The 14,623-nt window shown below is 42.3% G+C and overlaps 1 protein-coding gene across 3 annotated transcripts in view; it reads left to right on the plus strand.

Moving 5' to 3' along the window:
* Positions 1 to 14,623, plus strand: part of gbe1b (glucan (1,4-alpha-), branching enzyme 1b) — a 150,883-nt gene that overhangs the window by 57,273 nt on the left and 78,987 nt on the right. For all 3 annotated transcript variants that reach the window (XM_063016416.1, XM_063016417.1, XM_063016415.1), the window contains exons 8-10: positions 717 to 832; positions 4,694 to 4,821; positions 7,164 to 7,262. In XM_063016416.1, the coding sequence (XP_062872486.1) occupies positions 717 to 832; positions 4,694 to 4,821; positions 7,164 to 7,262 (343 nt within the window). The remainder of the gene's footprint in view (positions 1 to 716; positions 833 to 4,693; positions 4,822 to 7,163; positions 7,263 to 14,623) is intronic.

Here is a 14,623-nt window from a genome sequence, read left to right on the forward strand (position 1 = left end):
TACACCAGCACAACACACACTAACACACCACCACCATGTCAGTGGCACTGCAGTGCTGAGAATGATCCACCACCCAAATAATACCTGCTCTGTAGTGGTCCTGGGAGAGTCCTGACCATTGAAGAACAGCATGACAGGGGGCTAACAAAGCATAATAAAATATGCTGATAAAATGGACAGTGATTGTAGAAACAAGGAGGTGGTTTTAATGTTATGGCTGATCGGTGTATGTGTGTCATACATCACTTTTTTTACTTGGTCCAGACCAAGGGAACCAAACTACGACCTTACAGAAACTCACACCCCAAGAGCTTTATTCAGAAAAAAACCCTGGAGGCTTTAAGTGCATGCATATCATTTCCATAATCTAAATGAGCATACTAGAAAATGTTTGTTCGTAGCCGTGTAGCACAGTTCTGAATATTTTCCCTGCATATCTGACGAGGTATTGCATTATATTAAGTTTCCAGCTGTATATACTTTCCTATAACATTTCTGAATAGCAGAATAGCAGTTCCTTTCAGCAAGTCTCAAAGGAAGAAAGCTGTGACTTTTAGTGCCAATCATTTGGATGCATACATACATTTGACTTGGAAGCGCGGGCTGACATTTTCAGAATGAAGAATTTTCAGGACTGCTATTTATTTTTCAAAAAAAGAACCTTATTGAGAAAAAAAATAACGTGTGTGTGTGTGTGTATGTGTGTGTCATTATAGCTGGGAGGTGCAGCGGTTTCTCTTATCGAACCTGCGTTGGTGGATGGAGGAGTACCGTTTCGATGGATTCCGGTTCGACGGGGTCACGTCAATGCTCTACCACCATCACGGTGTTGGTATGTCATTCCAGCGGCGTTCACTTGCGTATATGTACCATATATACACTGATCAGCCATACCATTAAAACCACCTCCTTGTTTCTACACTTACTGTCCATTTTATCAGCTCTACTTATCATATAGAAGCACTTTGTGGTTCTACAATTACTGACTGTAGTCCATCTGTTTCTCTGCATGCTTTGTTAGCCCCCTTTCATGCTGTTCTTCAGTGATCAGGTATTATTAAGGTGGTGGATCATTCTCAGCACTGCAGTGACACTGACATGGTGGTGGTGTGTTAGTGTGTGTTGTGCTGGTATGAGTGGATCAGACACAGCAGCGCTGCTGGAGTTTTTAAATACCGTGTCCACTTACTGTCCACTCTATTAGACACTCCTACCTAGTTGGTCCACCTTATAGATGTAAAGTCAGAGACGATCGCTCATCTATTGCTGCTGTTTGAGTTGGTCATCTTCTAGACCTTCATCGGTGGTCACAGGACGCTGCCCACGGGGCGCTGTTGGTTGGTGGACTATTCTCAGTCCAGCAGTGACACAGGTGTTTAAAAACTCCATCAGCATTGCTGTGTCTGATTCACTCATACCAGCACAACACACACTAACACACCACCACCATGTCATTGTCACTGCAGTGCTGAGAATGAACCAACACCTAAATAATACCTGCTTTGTACTGGTCGTTTGGTGGTCCTGTGGAGGTCCTGACCATTGAAGAACAGCATGAAAGGGGGCTAACAAAGCATGTAGTGAAACAGATGGACTTTAATATACTAAGTGTAATTTCCTGCATGTGTAGTACTCGTCTCTCACTTCTGTTTCTGTAATTAATCTGCACCATTCAGGATAAAAAAACTTTTATAAAATTAATTTAAGTAGCTGGAAAGTGGAAGAGGGAAGATCTCAGATCATAAAGTGTTCTGAAGCAGGAAGTTAATTCTAGAGGTGTTGTTAAGCATAGGCTGTAGTGACGTTTATTTACGAACTTTGAGTAGAATGAGAACTCATGCATATACAATGACCAGGCATAACATTTAGGCCACTGGGAAGAAGGCAAGCCGGCGGAGGCAGTGTGATGATCCGAGCAATGTTCTGCTGGGAAACTTTTGGTCCTGCCATCCATGTAGATGTTACTTTGACACGTACGTCCTACCTAAGCATTGTTGCAGACCATGTCCACCCTTTCATGGAAACGGTATTCCCCGATGGCTGTGGCCTCTTTCAGCAGGATAATGCGCCCTGCCACAAAGCAAAAATACTTCAGGACTGGTTTGACGAGCACAACGACGAGTTTGAGGTGTTGACTTGGCCTCCAAATTACCCAGATCTCAATCCAGTCGAGCATCTGTGGGATGTGCTGGACAAACAAGTCCGATCCATGGAGGCCCCACCTCACAACTTACAGGAGTTAAAGGATCTGCTGCTAACATCTTGGTGCCAGATACCACAGCACACCTTCAGGGGTCTAGTGGAGTCCATGCCTCGACAGGTCAGGGCTGTTTTGGCAGCAATAGGGGGACCAACACAGTATTAGGAAGGTGGTCATAATGTTATGCCTGATTGGTGTATGAAGTACATATTTGGTGGGTCTGTGTGTGTTCTCTAGCAAGATCAACTCAACCTACAAAATATGTTACTACAAAGTAAGAAAGACCAGAATTGTCTCCGAAATCGATTGCTCTGTGTTCAGCACCAGGGACAACACATTGAACACGTCAAATAGCTGTGCATCACAGGGAACGTTCCCGGTTGTTGTTACAAATTTCTATGTTGATAACTTTTGAACCACAAGAGATATTGCAAATCTGATTGCGGCAATCGATTTTCGAGAAAATGCTGATCTTCACTGATATGCTACATGACCAGCTTCCCATTGGAAAAACTTGCCCTTGATCCAGTATGGCGGCTTTCAAGATGGTGACCATGTTTCGGACATAGCCTAAAAGATAGGCCCCCTCACCCATTACTTGCTGGGGTATTCAGATATGTCATTTTCCCTTTCGTTTCTGAAATAAAAGAGTGTCCTGCGACTTTTGACTCACCCTGCCTGTATTATAAATGGAAACCTAATAGGATGGCAGAGCAGTCTAATACTCCAATATGCCACCACCGAGATTCAAGGCTCGAGTTCTAGTTTTGGCAGTACAGCCTACTCGGCCGGGTTCTCACCCACACACAGTTCTTTAAGTCTCCCGGAGAAAAGACTAGCCGTGCTATCACCTTTTTATTTCTGCAGCAGCGACTCCTACTGTCTAAGAATGAACAGTAGACGAATGTGGAGAGATTAGTGAAAGCCTCCCTAAACACTGGATCCTCTGTAATACAGTCTGGTCAGATTCTGTATGGCCAGATAAGGAGTTTGCTACCCTGAAGCCGTTCACCAAGCAAAGGTCACCAAGCACAATTAAGAATTTGAGAATATATAAAATTAGGACAGTGTAAAAACAGGAAAAAACACACAAAAACATAAAAAAAAAAAATTCTAGTAACACTAACAGTTGTGTCGTAGTTGTCATGTATTTTGTATTTACTGTCTTTTGTAAAATATTAGTTTATTTAGCCCATAAGTTGAGGTAGAATTGATTGCTGGATTGGGCAGTTTTGGAAGACTTCAAAGTTCATGGCCAGGATTAGTGGGCGGCAGTGACTTGGTGGGTAGCACTGTCGCCTCACAGCAAGAAGGTCCTGGGTTCGATCCCCAGGTGGGGCGGTCCGGGTCCTTTCTGTGTGGAGTTTGCATGCAGGGGTTTCCTCCGGGAGCTCTGTTTTCCTCCCACAGACCAAAGACATGCAGTCAGGTTAATTGAAGATACAAAATTGGCCATGACTGTGTTTGATATTGAACTTGTGTAACTACCGTTTCTGTCATGAATGTGTAAAACATGACATAAAAAATCCTAATAAACAAATAATAAATGGCCAGGATTATTTCTTTCTTCATTTGGGGCAGTGGGGCAGTTGTAGCCTAGCGGTTAAGGTCCTGGACTAGTAACCATAGGGTTGCTGGTTTGAGCCTCACCACTGCCATGTTGCAATTGTTTGGCCCTTGAGCAAGGCCCATAACCCTAAATTGCGTAGACAGTATACTGAGTCGCTTTGGATAAAAGTGTCTGCTAAATGTAAATTTCCTTAACTGACCTGACTAACTAAATCTTGTCTAAATCTACATTTCATCCTGTTCAAACCTTTTGAATTTGTTTCCTCTACAGAGGATGACCAGGCGTAGTTGCATCTGACCTGTCAATGCACCGGTCTCATTAAAATCTGTGTTTGAGCTTTTGACAGATGTCCCATGGCCCACGTCTTCTGTCTTAAATTGCATTACTTGTGGCCCGCCAGCACAGTCAAACAGAAAAAAATATAATTAAATTATACTAATTCAAGGTGCAATTCTCCTTTTTACCAGATGGTGGCAGCAACATGGTGTAAGTACGCATTCACATGAGAAGCAGCAAAACCGTGAATGAGACGTACTCATTGATATGACATTATAAAAGCGATTCAGGCTGTACGAACAACGATTAATATGGATAAAATGTAACGTGATGTATTGTACTAAAGCAACAACCTAAAGAGAACTTATGCTCAGTGATAATTTAGAGAGTTCCAATGTCGTTCTTTTAGTACATAAAGCCACTTTAAGCTTTATTTCTGTAAATGCGCCCTGTCTTTTATTCTACAGAGTTCAGTTAAAAATTTAAATAGCTTGTTCTGTATGTTCTGGCAGTGTGATGCTTGTTGGCCCTCGGGCACTTTCACAATATTAAATCTGCCCCTCCTAGAAAAAAGTTTGGACACCACTGATGTAAGCGCAGATACACTTGATGGCGTCTTGAATTGAATCTTTTAATATTTTATTCAGGTTCCGGATTTTCTGGCTCGTACTCTGAGTATTTTGGGCTTCACGTTGATGAAGACTCGCTGATCTACCTGACGCTTGCCAACCATATTTTGCACACCCTGTATGAGGACTGCATCACTATAGCAGAGGTAAGTTGTATTATTGTATTATCTGATAAACGGGTTACAGATCTTTCGTTATATTGGGGTTCATTTCTTTGGTTATTGGAACAGAACCAAAAACAAAGTGCACGTTAACAAGATGACAAATACGAGCAGAGCTGAATGAAGTGAAGAAGAAGAAGAATCAGGATCAAGCCGGCAGGTTGATGAATTGGATTTTGGCTATAAGCTGTGAGATGAAAGCAGCTCAGTGGGAGACAGACGGACGGAGATTTGACAGAGAAATGCAGAGGTAGAACAATGGAGTGTCGAGTGAGCTCAGGGAATCGCTCATATTTTCTTGATTCGGGCTTTTGAAAATGTATGAAATGTACAGCGTGGCTCAGCGGAGCTGGCGGGGTGAACCGCGGGACGCCGGAGAAGGTTTCAGGCTTTCATCCAGCACCGTTAATGACAGACTCGATGTGTATTGAACTGCTTTTTAAAGCCGCTCTATAAGCAGGCGTATGATCGGAATAGGTATTAAGTGATAAGGAAGGGTCGAGTTCTAGTAAATGCTCTAGATAACGACCACACAAAGGTGATGAGTAAACTGTGTGGAGGAACAGTCAGATAAACAGAGCTAAATGAGTCAAATTATGACCTGCATTTAGTATTTCAATCCTGTTCATTTCTTCACTACAACATATAAGCACTAAGTCTTCTCGCTGTTTTGTCCCTGTCCTAACCCCCGGGGAACAGCTGAGGACTAAGTCCCTGTCTGGGAACAGCTGAGGACTAACTCCCTGTCCTAACCCCCAGGGAACAGCTGAGAATGAAGTCCCTGCCCCAACCCCCAGGGGACAGCTGAGAACAAAGTGTCTGTCCTAACCCCCTGGGAACAGCTGTGAACTCCAGTCCCTGTCCTAACCCCCAGGGAACAGCTGAGAATGAAGTCCCTGCCCTAAACCCCAGGGAACAGCTGTGGACTCCAGTCCCTGTCTTAACCCCCAGGGAACAGCTGTGGACTCCAGTCCCTGTCCTAACCAGGGAACAGCTGAAAATTAAGTCCCTGTCCTAACCCCCAGGGAACAGCTGAGAATGAAGTCCCTGTCCTAATCCCCAGGGAACAGCTGAGAATGAAGTCCCTGCCCTAAACCCCAGGGAACAGCTGTGGACTCCAGTCCCTGTCCTAACCAGGGAACAGCTGTGGACTCCAGTCCCTGTCCTAACCCCCAGGGAACAGCTGTGGACTCCAGTCCCTGTCCTAACCCTCAGGGAACAGCTGAAAATGAAGTCCCTGCCCTAACCCCCAGGGAACAGCTGTGGACTCCAGTCCCTGTCTTAACCCCCAGGGAACAGCTGTGGACTCCAGTCCCTGTCCTAACCAGGGAACAGCTGAACATTTAAGTCCCTGTCCTAACCCCCAGGGAACAGCTGAGAATAAAGTCCCTGTCCTAACCCCCAGGGAACAGCTGAAGACTAAGTCCCTGTCCTAACCCCCAGGCAACAGCTGTGAACTAGGTTCCTGTCCTAACCCCCAGGCAACAGCTGTGAACTAGGTTCCTGTCCTAACCCCTAGGAAACAGCTGAGGACCAAGTTGGAACCTTTATTATTTTTAATAATCAGGACTAGATGCTTTCAGTATGGCTATATATATTTTTTTAAAAGAAAAGAAATCATGGAATGAAGTGGTGGCACAGCTGGTAAAGTGGGTTTCACACAGCAGCATATACTCATTTCCTGTTTGGGCTTTTTTTGGCTGCTTCAATTTCCTCCCTCTTAAAAATGCGAAAGGTGAACAGGCTGTTCTTAATAGCTCTGTCTTTTAAGTGACTGTGAATGCGCTGGTGCTTTTCTGCAGTTCACTGCTGCCTTGTCCTGTGTGTATTTCAGTGTGGAAATACTGGACCCACTGCAAGCCTGATCATGATGAGAGGGTCAGTTAAATGGGAATAGATGAAGTAAAGTAAAAAAAAATAGACATCAGAACGAAACATCCATGGTTGCCGACCCGCAGCCTAGAGAACGGCTTTAAAGATCAGCTGGTGAGCGGAAGCTTAATAAACGAGTGAAACACGTCATGCAAACGTGCAGGAAAAAGCTGCAGGACAGACTGATGAATGCACTTTAACAGCAGGATAGGTGAAGTAAAATGTCACCAGTAGAGAGACACTATTAAAAACAAACCCCAGCAACAACATAGCATTTGAATATCAGAATATCAGAGTCCAAGTCAAGAATAAAAAAAGGCAATGCAGCTCATTAGATGTTCAGACAGACTCGTAGTGTTCTTTCTACAGAAAACAAAAACTTCACCTTGACGGCGTAAACTGAAATGCAGACGAGCTTGATGCTAGACGTCTTTTATGTGTTTGTATTTATTAAGGATGTATCCGGTATGCCCACGCTGTGTCGGCCTGTGCAGGAGGGAGGATGTGGGTTCGACTACAGACTAGCCATGGCTGTTCCAGACAAGTGGATCCAGGTAAGTGTTCTATAACTTCAAACAGTCTGATGATAAACTGTCTGATGCGTCTGGTTAAGAGGTCCTCACTGTGGTGCAGTCGTGGTGGGTCCCGTTTCCTGCGAATCACTGGGCGCAATTTAGTAACACATGGAACTCCAATCTATCGCAGGGCCTGTAGCAGACAGAATTGGCCACTAGTCTGCTGGGTGGGAGAAGATCGGACTAAAAGGGGGGTGGTGTCTTCTGCGAAGTGTAAGGACCCTGGTTAGTAGTCCGAGGTGCCTGTACCTAAGACGGAAGACTGGCCTCACCAAAGCATGGGCGAATAAGAAGGGGTCGATGGACTGTCAGGCAAGTATACCCCCCTCAGAGCGAAGCGAGCCTCCTGACAAAATAAAGCCTATCACTCATGTAAACAGAGAGACGTGCGCTGCCTAGTGGACAATCACTCAACTACTGGTCTTGGGACGCTTCTCACGGAAATTTGAAACAATCAGACCGGACATTCGGTTTTCCAGATTTTGTCTGTTAAATCCAAAATCCGTTAAATGGAGGTCAGTTAAATCTAGATACACAGTGATCATTAAACAAAGGAGCATGTTTAATGACAGGCTGCTGTCACAGAGCTGCTCCACGGACAGGCTTAGAAGGTCTTTCGTACCCAGAGCCATTAGGCTCTACAACTCCACCAGGCAGGGACGGCTGGCTGTAGCTAAAGACTGAGTCCTAATGTAGCCATGTGTGTACGTACTTGTATGAACATGCATGTGCAAATGTGTATATATTAGGGCTGTCAAACGATTAAAATTTTTAATCGCGATTAATCTCAGAATTTCATATAGTTAATCGCGATTAATCGCATTAAAAAAAATCTGTGTAAATGTTATAGAAAACAAGGATTTTTAAGTGAAATGTTACAATTAAAATGGTGAACACATTTTATGCTAAATGTACTTATGTTAAAAACTGCTGGGACAAGAGAAAACTGTAAGGGAGTTTTATTCACTCACATACTAGGCAGTAATATTATCCAATGGTTTGATGGACGTTTCTACACGAAGTGAGTGTGTTTTGACCCTTTGGGGCTTCCATAGTTCATGGACAACGTGCTTGACTCAGCTGTCCGGTATTCTTTACCGTAACAGAATAAGTTAATAAAGTGTTCTGCTCCCGACAACTTGTGAATATAGCGTGTATTTATTTCTTTATTATGCAAGTGCAGATGCTACGACGCTCTTTTACATTATGTTAACAAACCGCAAATGAAAAACGGTGACATGTCCGACATTAAAACGTTTGTTTTACCAGTCAAGTCTCAACATGAACTAGAATTTGCGTTAATGGCACTATTTATCTTAATCGCGTTAAATTGAGATTGCGTTAATGCGTTATTATCGCGTTAACTTCGACAGCCCTAGTATATATATATGTGTATGTATTTGCATATGTGTACATGTATGTATATGGGTATATATGTTTATGTATATATATGGCTATATTGGCCTCATTGTGCAATATTGTCACATGTCACTTTACTATTTAATAATTTAATTACTATTCAATCTTTACACTGAAACTATACCTCATGCATAGTCATTACATTTACCAGTTATCCATTTTATGTAAAATACAAAGACTTCTCTGTTTTGTTTGCTTTTGTTTTGTTGTTTTGTACTGTTAATTATTTGTTGTATGTATATATATATATGTATATATATATATACATTCAGTACCAGTCAAAGGTTTGGACACACCTTCTCATTCCTGTGGTTTTTCTTGATTTTTTATTTTATTTTCCACATTGTAGATTAATACTGAAGACATCAAAACTATGAAGGAACACATGGAATTATGTAGTGAACAAAAAAGTGTTAAACAAACCAGAATATGTTTTATATTTTAGATTCTTCAAAGTAGCCATCTTTTGCTCTAATGACAGCTTCGCACACTTTTGGCAGTTTCTCAGTCACCTTCATGATGTAGCCACCTGGAATGGTTTTCAATTAACGTGTGTGCCTTGTCAAGACTTAATTTCTGGAATTTCTTGCTTTCTAATGTGTTTGAGACCATCAATTGGTCTTAACCAGACCTGGGCATTGTACAGCCCAACATCCCCAACCGGCCCGCATGTGGTTCGTGGCAATTAAAAATTAGATGTAAATAAAGGTACATCAAACATGCAATATAACAGGATTGATTTTGACGAGAGCGCTGTTTCTTTAAATATCCGTACGTTTCGATTTGCGCATGCGCGTGTGCGCGCGAGTGTATCAGCTTCACTGTAATGCGAACAGAACTGAGTGTGACTGACGGTGGAGTTTTTAACAAGACTCGAACTTCTGAATTGTTTATTCACTAAAGTGAGATGTAACGCTGGTTAAGGATCAGAATTTAGGCCAGGGCCGGCGCTAGGGGGGGGCTGAGGGGGGCATTGCCCCCCCCAAATTGTGTCTTTGTCCCCCCCAAGCACAATGCAAGCAACGGCTATTTTTAAAATGATCTCTGAACCAATCACAAAAATGCATTTTGTTTTACAGTGTGAAGATATTTCCTTGCTTATTCCTGATTGGCTCTTTGAGTCATATAAAAATCGGCAGACTGCCCCAAACAGTTCAGTTCGGCAGTATATGTTCTGTTAGTGTGAGCGAGAGGCAGGTATACTGGTAAACACTTTTTTTTTACAGAATTAGTATTCTTTTGTTTTCTTTATATTTTAATTTCCCAATAATATAAATATTCTCACTCATTCCTATTTCCACGTTTGAATATTCTCAGTCTGTGTGTAGGTACATTTGTCAGCTTTGACTTAAATTTGTATTAAAGCCTTTCAAGAAATAGAGTTGTTCTATTAGTAATGGCAATTTAATTAAGGGGGCGTATTAAAATGAAATACAATTAGATAATCTTTTTTCTCCATTTACATAATCAACATGTATTTTTTAATCATTGGGTTTTAAGTTTAAGTTCGAAAACATGCATTTTTATTTCTTTACCTCATACATCACTTTAAGCCAGTATCAATAGCTTGGCTGTCATCATTCATGCACAAATCAAGCCTTGAATATATTTCTGGCTTCAAAAACATGACTATCAACATGCCCCCTCATTAGGTTTTACTGCCCCCCCAAGCAAAGCAGTCCAGAACCGGGGCTGATTTAGGCTCTAAATCGCTGTTGCGGTACTAAACAGAAATACAAGAACATGAACGATGCGGAGCGTCACACCTGAAGCTTCACTAACTAAACTACAAAAGCAACAAAGACTGTTTTATAAAGTTTAACACGTCCAGAACTGAAGCAGTCAGGACCAGCTCTGTGATTTTAAAAATAATATTAAACAATAACAAAGGACTGAAAAACAAATGAGGTCATTAGACTCAAAACAAAATAGTGTAAAGTTTAAAAACCTGCACATTTTGTTCACATTTGTTTTTGCGTTTGTTTAAATAGTGAAATAATGTTGATGTTTTTACTCTGCATACTTCTAATTTTCTAAATGTAACATCAAAACATTAACAGCTTATTAGAACTGTACAATTCACTGCTTTTCATAAATTCATCTGCTAAATGCTGAAAATGTAAATGTAAATAAAAAGATAAAATTAATATTGAGCAGAATTAAGTTCACCTTATTGATCCGGCCCTCCAGAACAGTCCCAGTTTCTTATGTGGCCCCTTGGAAAATGTAATTGCCCACCCCTGGTCTTAACAAATGGGTTTGGCGTGTTTGTTGCTGAACCTGGCTGTTAGCACCGCGGTTATTCTACTCTGCTGAACCTGGCTGTTAGCACCGCGGTTATTCTACTCTGCTGAACCTGGCTGTTAGCACCGCGGTTATTCTACTCTGCTGAACCTGGCTGTTAGCACCGCGGTTATTCTACTCTGCTGAACCTGGCTGTTAGCACCGCGGTTATTCTACTCTGCTGAACCTGGCTGTTAGCACCGCGGTTATTGTACTCTGCTGAACCTGGCTGTTAGCACCGCGGCTATTCTACTCTGCTGAACCAGGCTGTTAGCACCGCGGTTATTGTACTCTGCTGAACCTGGCTGTTAGCACCACGGTTATTGTACTCTGCTGAACCAGGCTGTTAGCACCGCGGTTATTCTACTCTGCTGAACCAGGCTGTTAGCACCGCGGTTATTGTACTCTGCTGAACCTGGCTGTTAGCACCGCGGCTATTCTACTCTGCTGAACCAGGCTGTTAGCACCGCGGTTATTGTACTCTGCTGAACCTGGCTGTTAGCACCGCGGTTATTGTACTCTGCTGAACCAGGCTGTTAGCACCGCGGTTATTCTACTCTGCTGAACCAGGCTGTTAGCACCGCGGTTATTGTACTCTGCTGAACCTGGCTGTTAGCACTGCGGCTATTCTACTCTGCTGAACCTGGCTGTTAGCACCGCGGTTATTCTACTCTGCTGAACCTGGCTGTTAGCACCGCGGCTATCGTGCTCTGCTGAACCTGGCTGTTAGCACCGCGGCTATTCTACTCTGCTGAACCTGGCTGTTAGTACCACGGCTATCGTGCTCTGCTGAACCTGGCTGTTAGCACCGCGGCTATTCTACTCTGCTGAACCTGGCTGTTAGTACCACGGCTATTGTGCTCTGCTGAACCTGGCTGTTAGCACCGCGGCTATTCTACTCTGCTGAACCTGGCTGTTAGCACCGCGGCTATTCTACTCTGCTGAACCTGGCTGTTAGCACCGCTGCTATTGTGCTCTGCTGAACCTGGCTGTTAGCACCGCTGCTATTGTGCTCTGCTGAACCTGGCTGTTAGCACCGCTGCTATCGTCCTCTGCTGAACCTGGTTGTTAGCACAGTGGCTATCGTGCTCTGCTGAACCTGGTTGTTAGCACAGTGGCTATCATGTTCTGTACAAATATTGTCGTTGTCATTTATTTGTTGTTTGTATTATTAATTGTTCTAGTTAGCGTCTTTGGGTTTTGAAAAGCGCTATATAAGTGTGATTTATTATTATAGAGTTGGTAAAATCTAAAACATATTCTGGTTTGTTAAACACTTTTTTGTTTACTACATAATTCCATATGTGTTCCTTCATAGTTTCATAGTTTGAATGTCTTCAGTATTAATCTACAATGTAGAAAATAAAAATAATCAAGAAAAACCATTAAATGAAGGTGTGTCCAAACTTTTGACTGGTACAATAAAAAGATAAACATACAATAAAAAATATGCTACATATATATGTTAAAAAAAAGAAAAAGGCAATACAGTTGAGTTGAATGAAGACCCCTGTGGGGGTAAATGCACTACAAAGCCATAAAGCAGCACCCTGTAGTAAAGTTCCATTAGATACAAAAGAGGAAAAAGCCCTGGGTTTGGAACTGAGGGCTGGATCTAAGTACTAAACACAGGAAGTATGTCATGTCTGTGCAGGATACACACAGCTAGTAAGGACTTACACAAAGGAACCTCATTTCTCATCAGCTTTCATTCCATGGGAGAGCAATTTGACAGCATTGCAGGTGGCACTCTTCTCGCAGCATTTCGGCGAGGGTCCCTCAGGCTGGCGCCGCTTATGCCGTGTTGTTCGAGTCTTGTTACACAAAGTGTCTCATTTATCAAACGCTCGTCCTGGTTGCGATTCCGAAAGCAGGGGTTAGAATCTGAAAAACAGCGAGTTGTACCTCCATAGTGGAGGATTTAAATCTGAATAGAAGCTCGACCGCCAGGCATCTATCCTCCTATCTGTTTGGATTTTATTCTTGCATAAATGTAGATCATGTGGGATTTGTTGTTGCCAATTTATTTAATTTATAATTTGATATGTGGAATATTAAGCCTGTCGTATTTCTGTAATTACTGGTTTTCTACTGAGTCTGCACCCAGTTTTCATGCATATTTAGGGCATCTTGCCTGACCACCGGCATAAATTTGCATTTGGATTTGTGTAGTTTTATCCTACTGAATATTCTGCCTTTGATCAGAGGACATTAATGTTGTAACAACAATTAGTTTGAACTGGTGGTTTCACCAACATCCGACATGTAAATATTTTTAAATATTTACTCATTTTTAGACTCTTTGAAAGTAAATCCAGTGTCCAATGACCACTGACAGGTGAAGTGAATAACACTGATTATCTCTTTATCACGGCACCTGTTAGTGGGTGGGATATATTAGGCAGCAAGTGAACATTTTATCCTCAAAGTTGATGTGTTAGAAGCAGGACAAATGAGCAAGCGTGAGGATTTGAGCGAGTTTGACAAGGGCCAAGTTGTGTTGGTTAGACGACTGGGTCAGAGCATCTCCAAAACTGCAGCTCTTGTGGGGTGTTCCCGGTCTGCAGTGGTCAGTATCTATTAAAAGTGGTCCAAGTGGTCCAAGGATCTATTAAAAGTGGTCCGGCTTACAGTGGTAAGCCGGCGACAGGGTCTTGGGCGGCCAAGGCTCATTGATGCACGTGGGGAGCGAAGGCTGGCCCGTGTGGACTGAGCCAACAGACGAGCTACTGTAGCTCAGATTGCTGAAGAAGTTAATGCTGGTTCTGATAGAAAGGTGTCAGAATACACAGTGCATCACAGTTTGTTGCGTATTGAGCTGTGTAGCCACAGACCAGTCAGTTATGAAGGTGGTCATAATGTTATGCCTAGTCGGTGTATACAGTGGACGCCAAAGGTCAGAGTCTAGTAGTAAAAACGCTTCTATTTTTTTAAAATATAATTATTATGTTTTTTATTAGAAAGAATAGAATCAGCATAATAACGCTCTTAGTATTTGATATGACAGAATTAATCATAGATACACAATGACTGCAATTTATTAGCTTCTAAAAAACACCTGCTCAACGTCATCTGAACATGAACTTTAATAGAAAGGATAAGACCTTTTGTACCAAAGAACTGACCCGGTTGATTTCACAAACGCATACTTGTTTGTATCTTAGGACTTTCAAATATTAAGACGTTCTGAAGTCAAAAAAGAATGCCTTTAGTTATTTGTCATATATATACATACATATACGTGTACAGCACAATGAAATTCATTTTCCTCATATCTAAGCTTGTTTGGAATCTGGGGTCAGAGCGAAGGGTCAGCTATTGTACGGCCCCCCTGGAGCCGAGAGGGTTAAGGGTTTGCTTAAGGGCCCAACAGATGCTTGTCAGAGCTGGTATTCAAACTCTCAACCGTTCAATTGATAGCCCAAAGCTCTATCCACTATCCACTGTCCCATAGTCCCCTCTTATGTATTTATTACAAATTCAACTTTTCACTTGCATTGTTATTCTGATTGTATGATTTGTAACAAAAAACATTTTATTAAATAAATCACTAGTGGCCCAAGAGGAGTAACTAACCTGTCCTGTCATTAATGGAACCAAAGTGGAAAACATTAAACAACCTTCAGTAAGCTAACATA

Source organism: Trichomycterus rosablanca, chromosome 20 (assembly GCF_030014385.1).
Source record: "Trichomycterus rosablanca isolate fTriRos1 chromosome 20, fTriRos1.hap1, whole genome shotgun sequence".
NCBI lineage: Eukaryota > Metazoa > Chordata > Actinopteri > Siluriformes > Trichomycteridae > Trichomycterus > Trichomycterus rosablanca.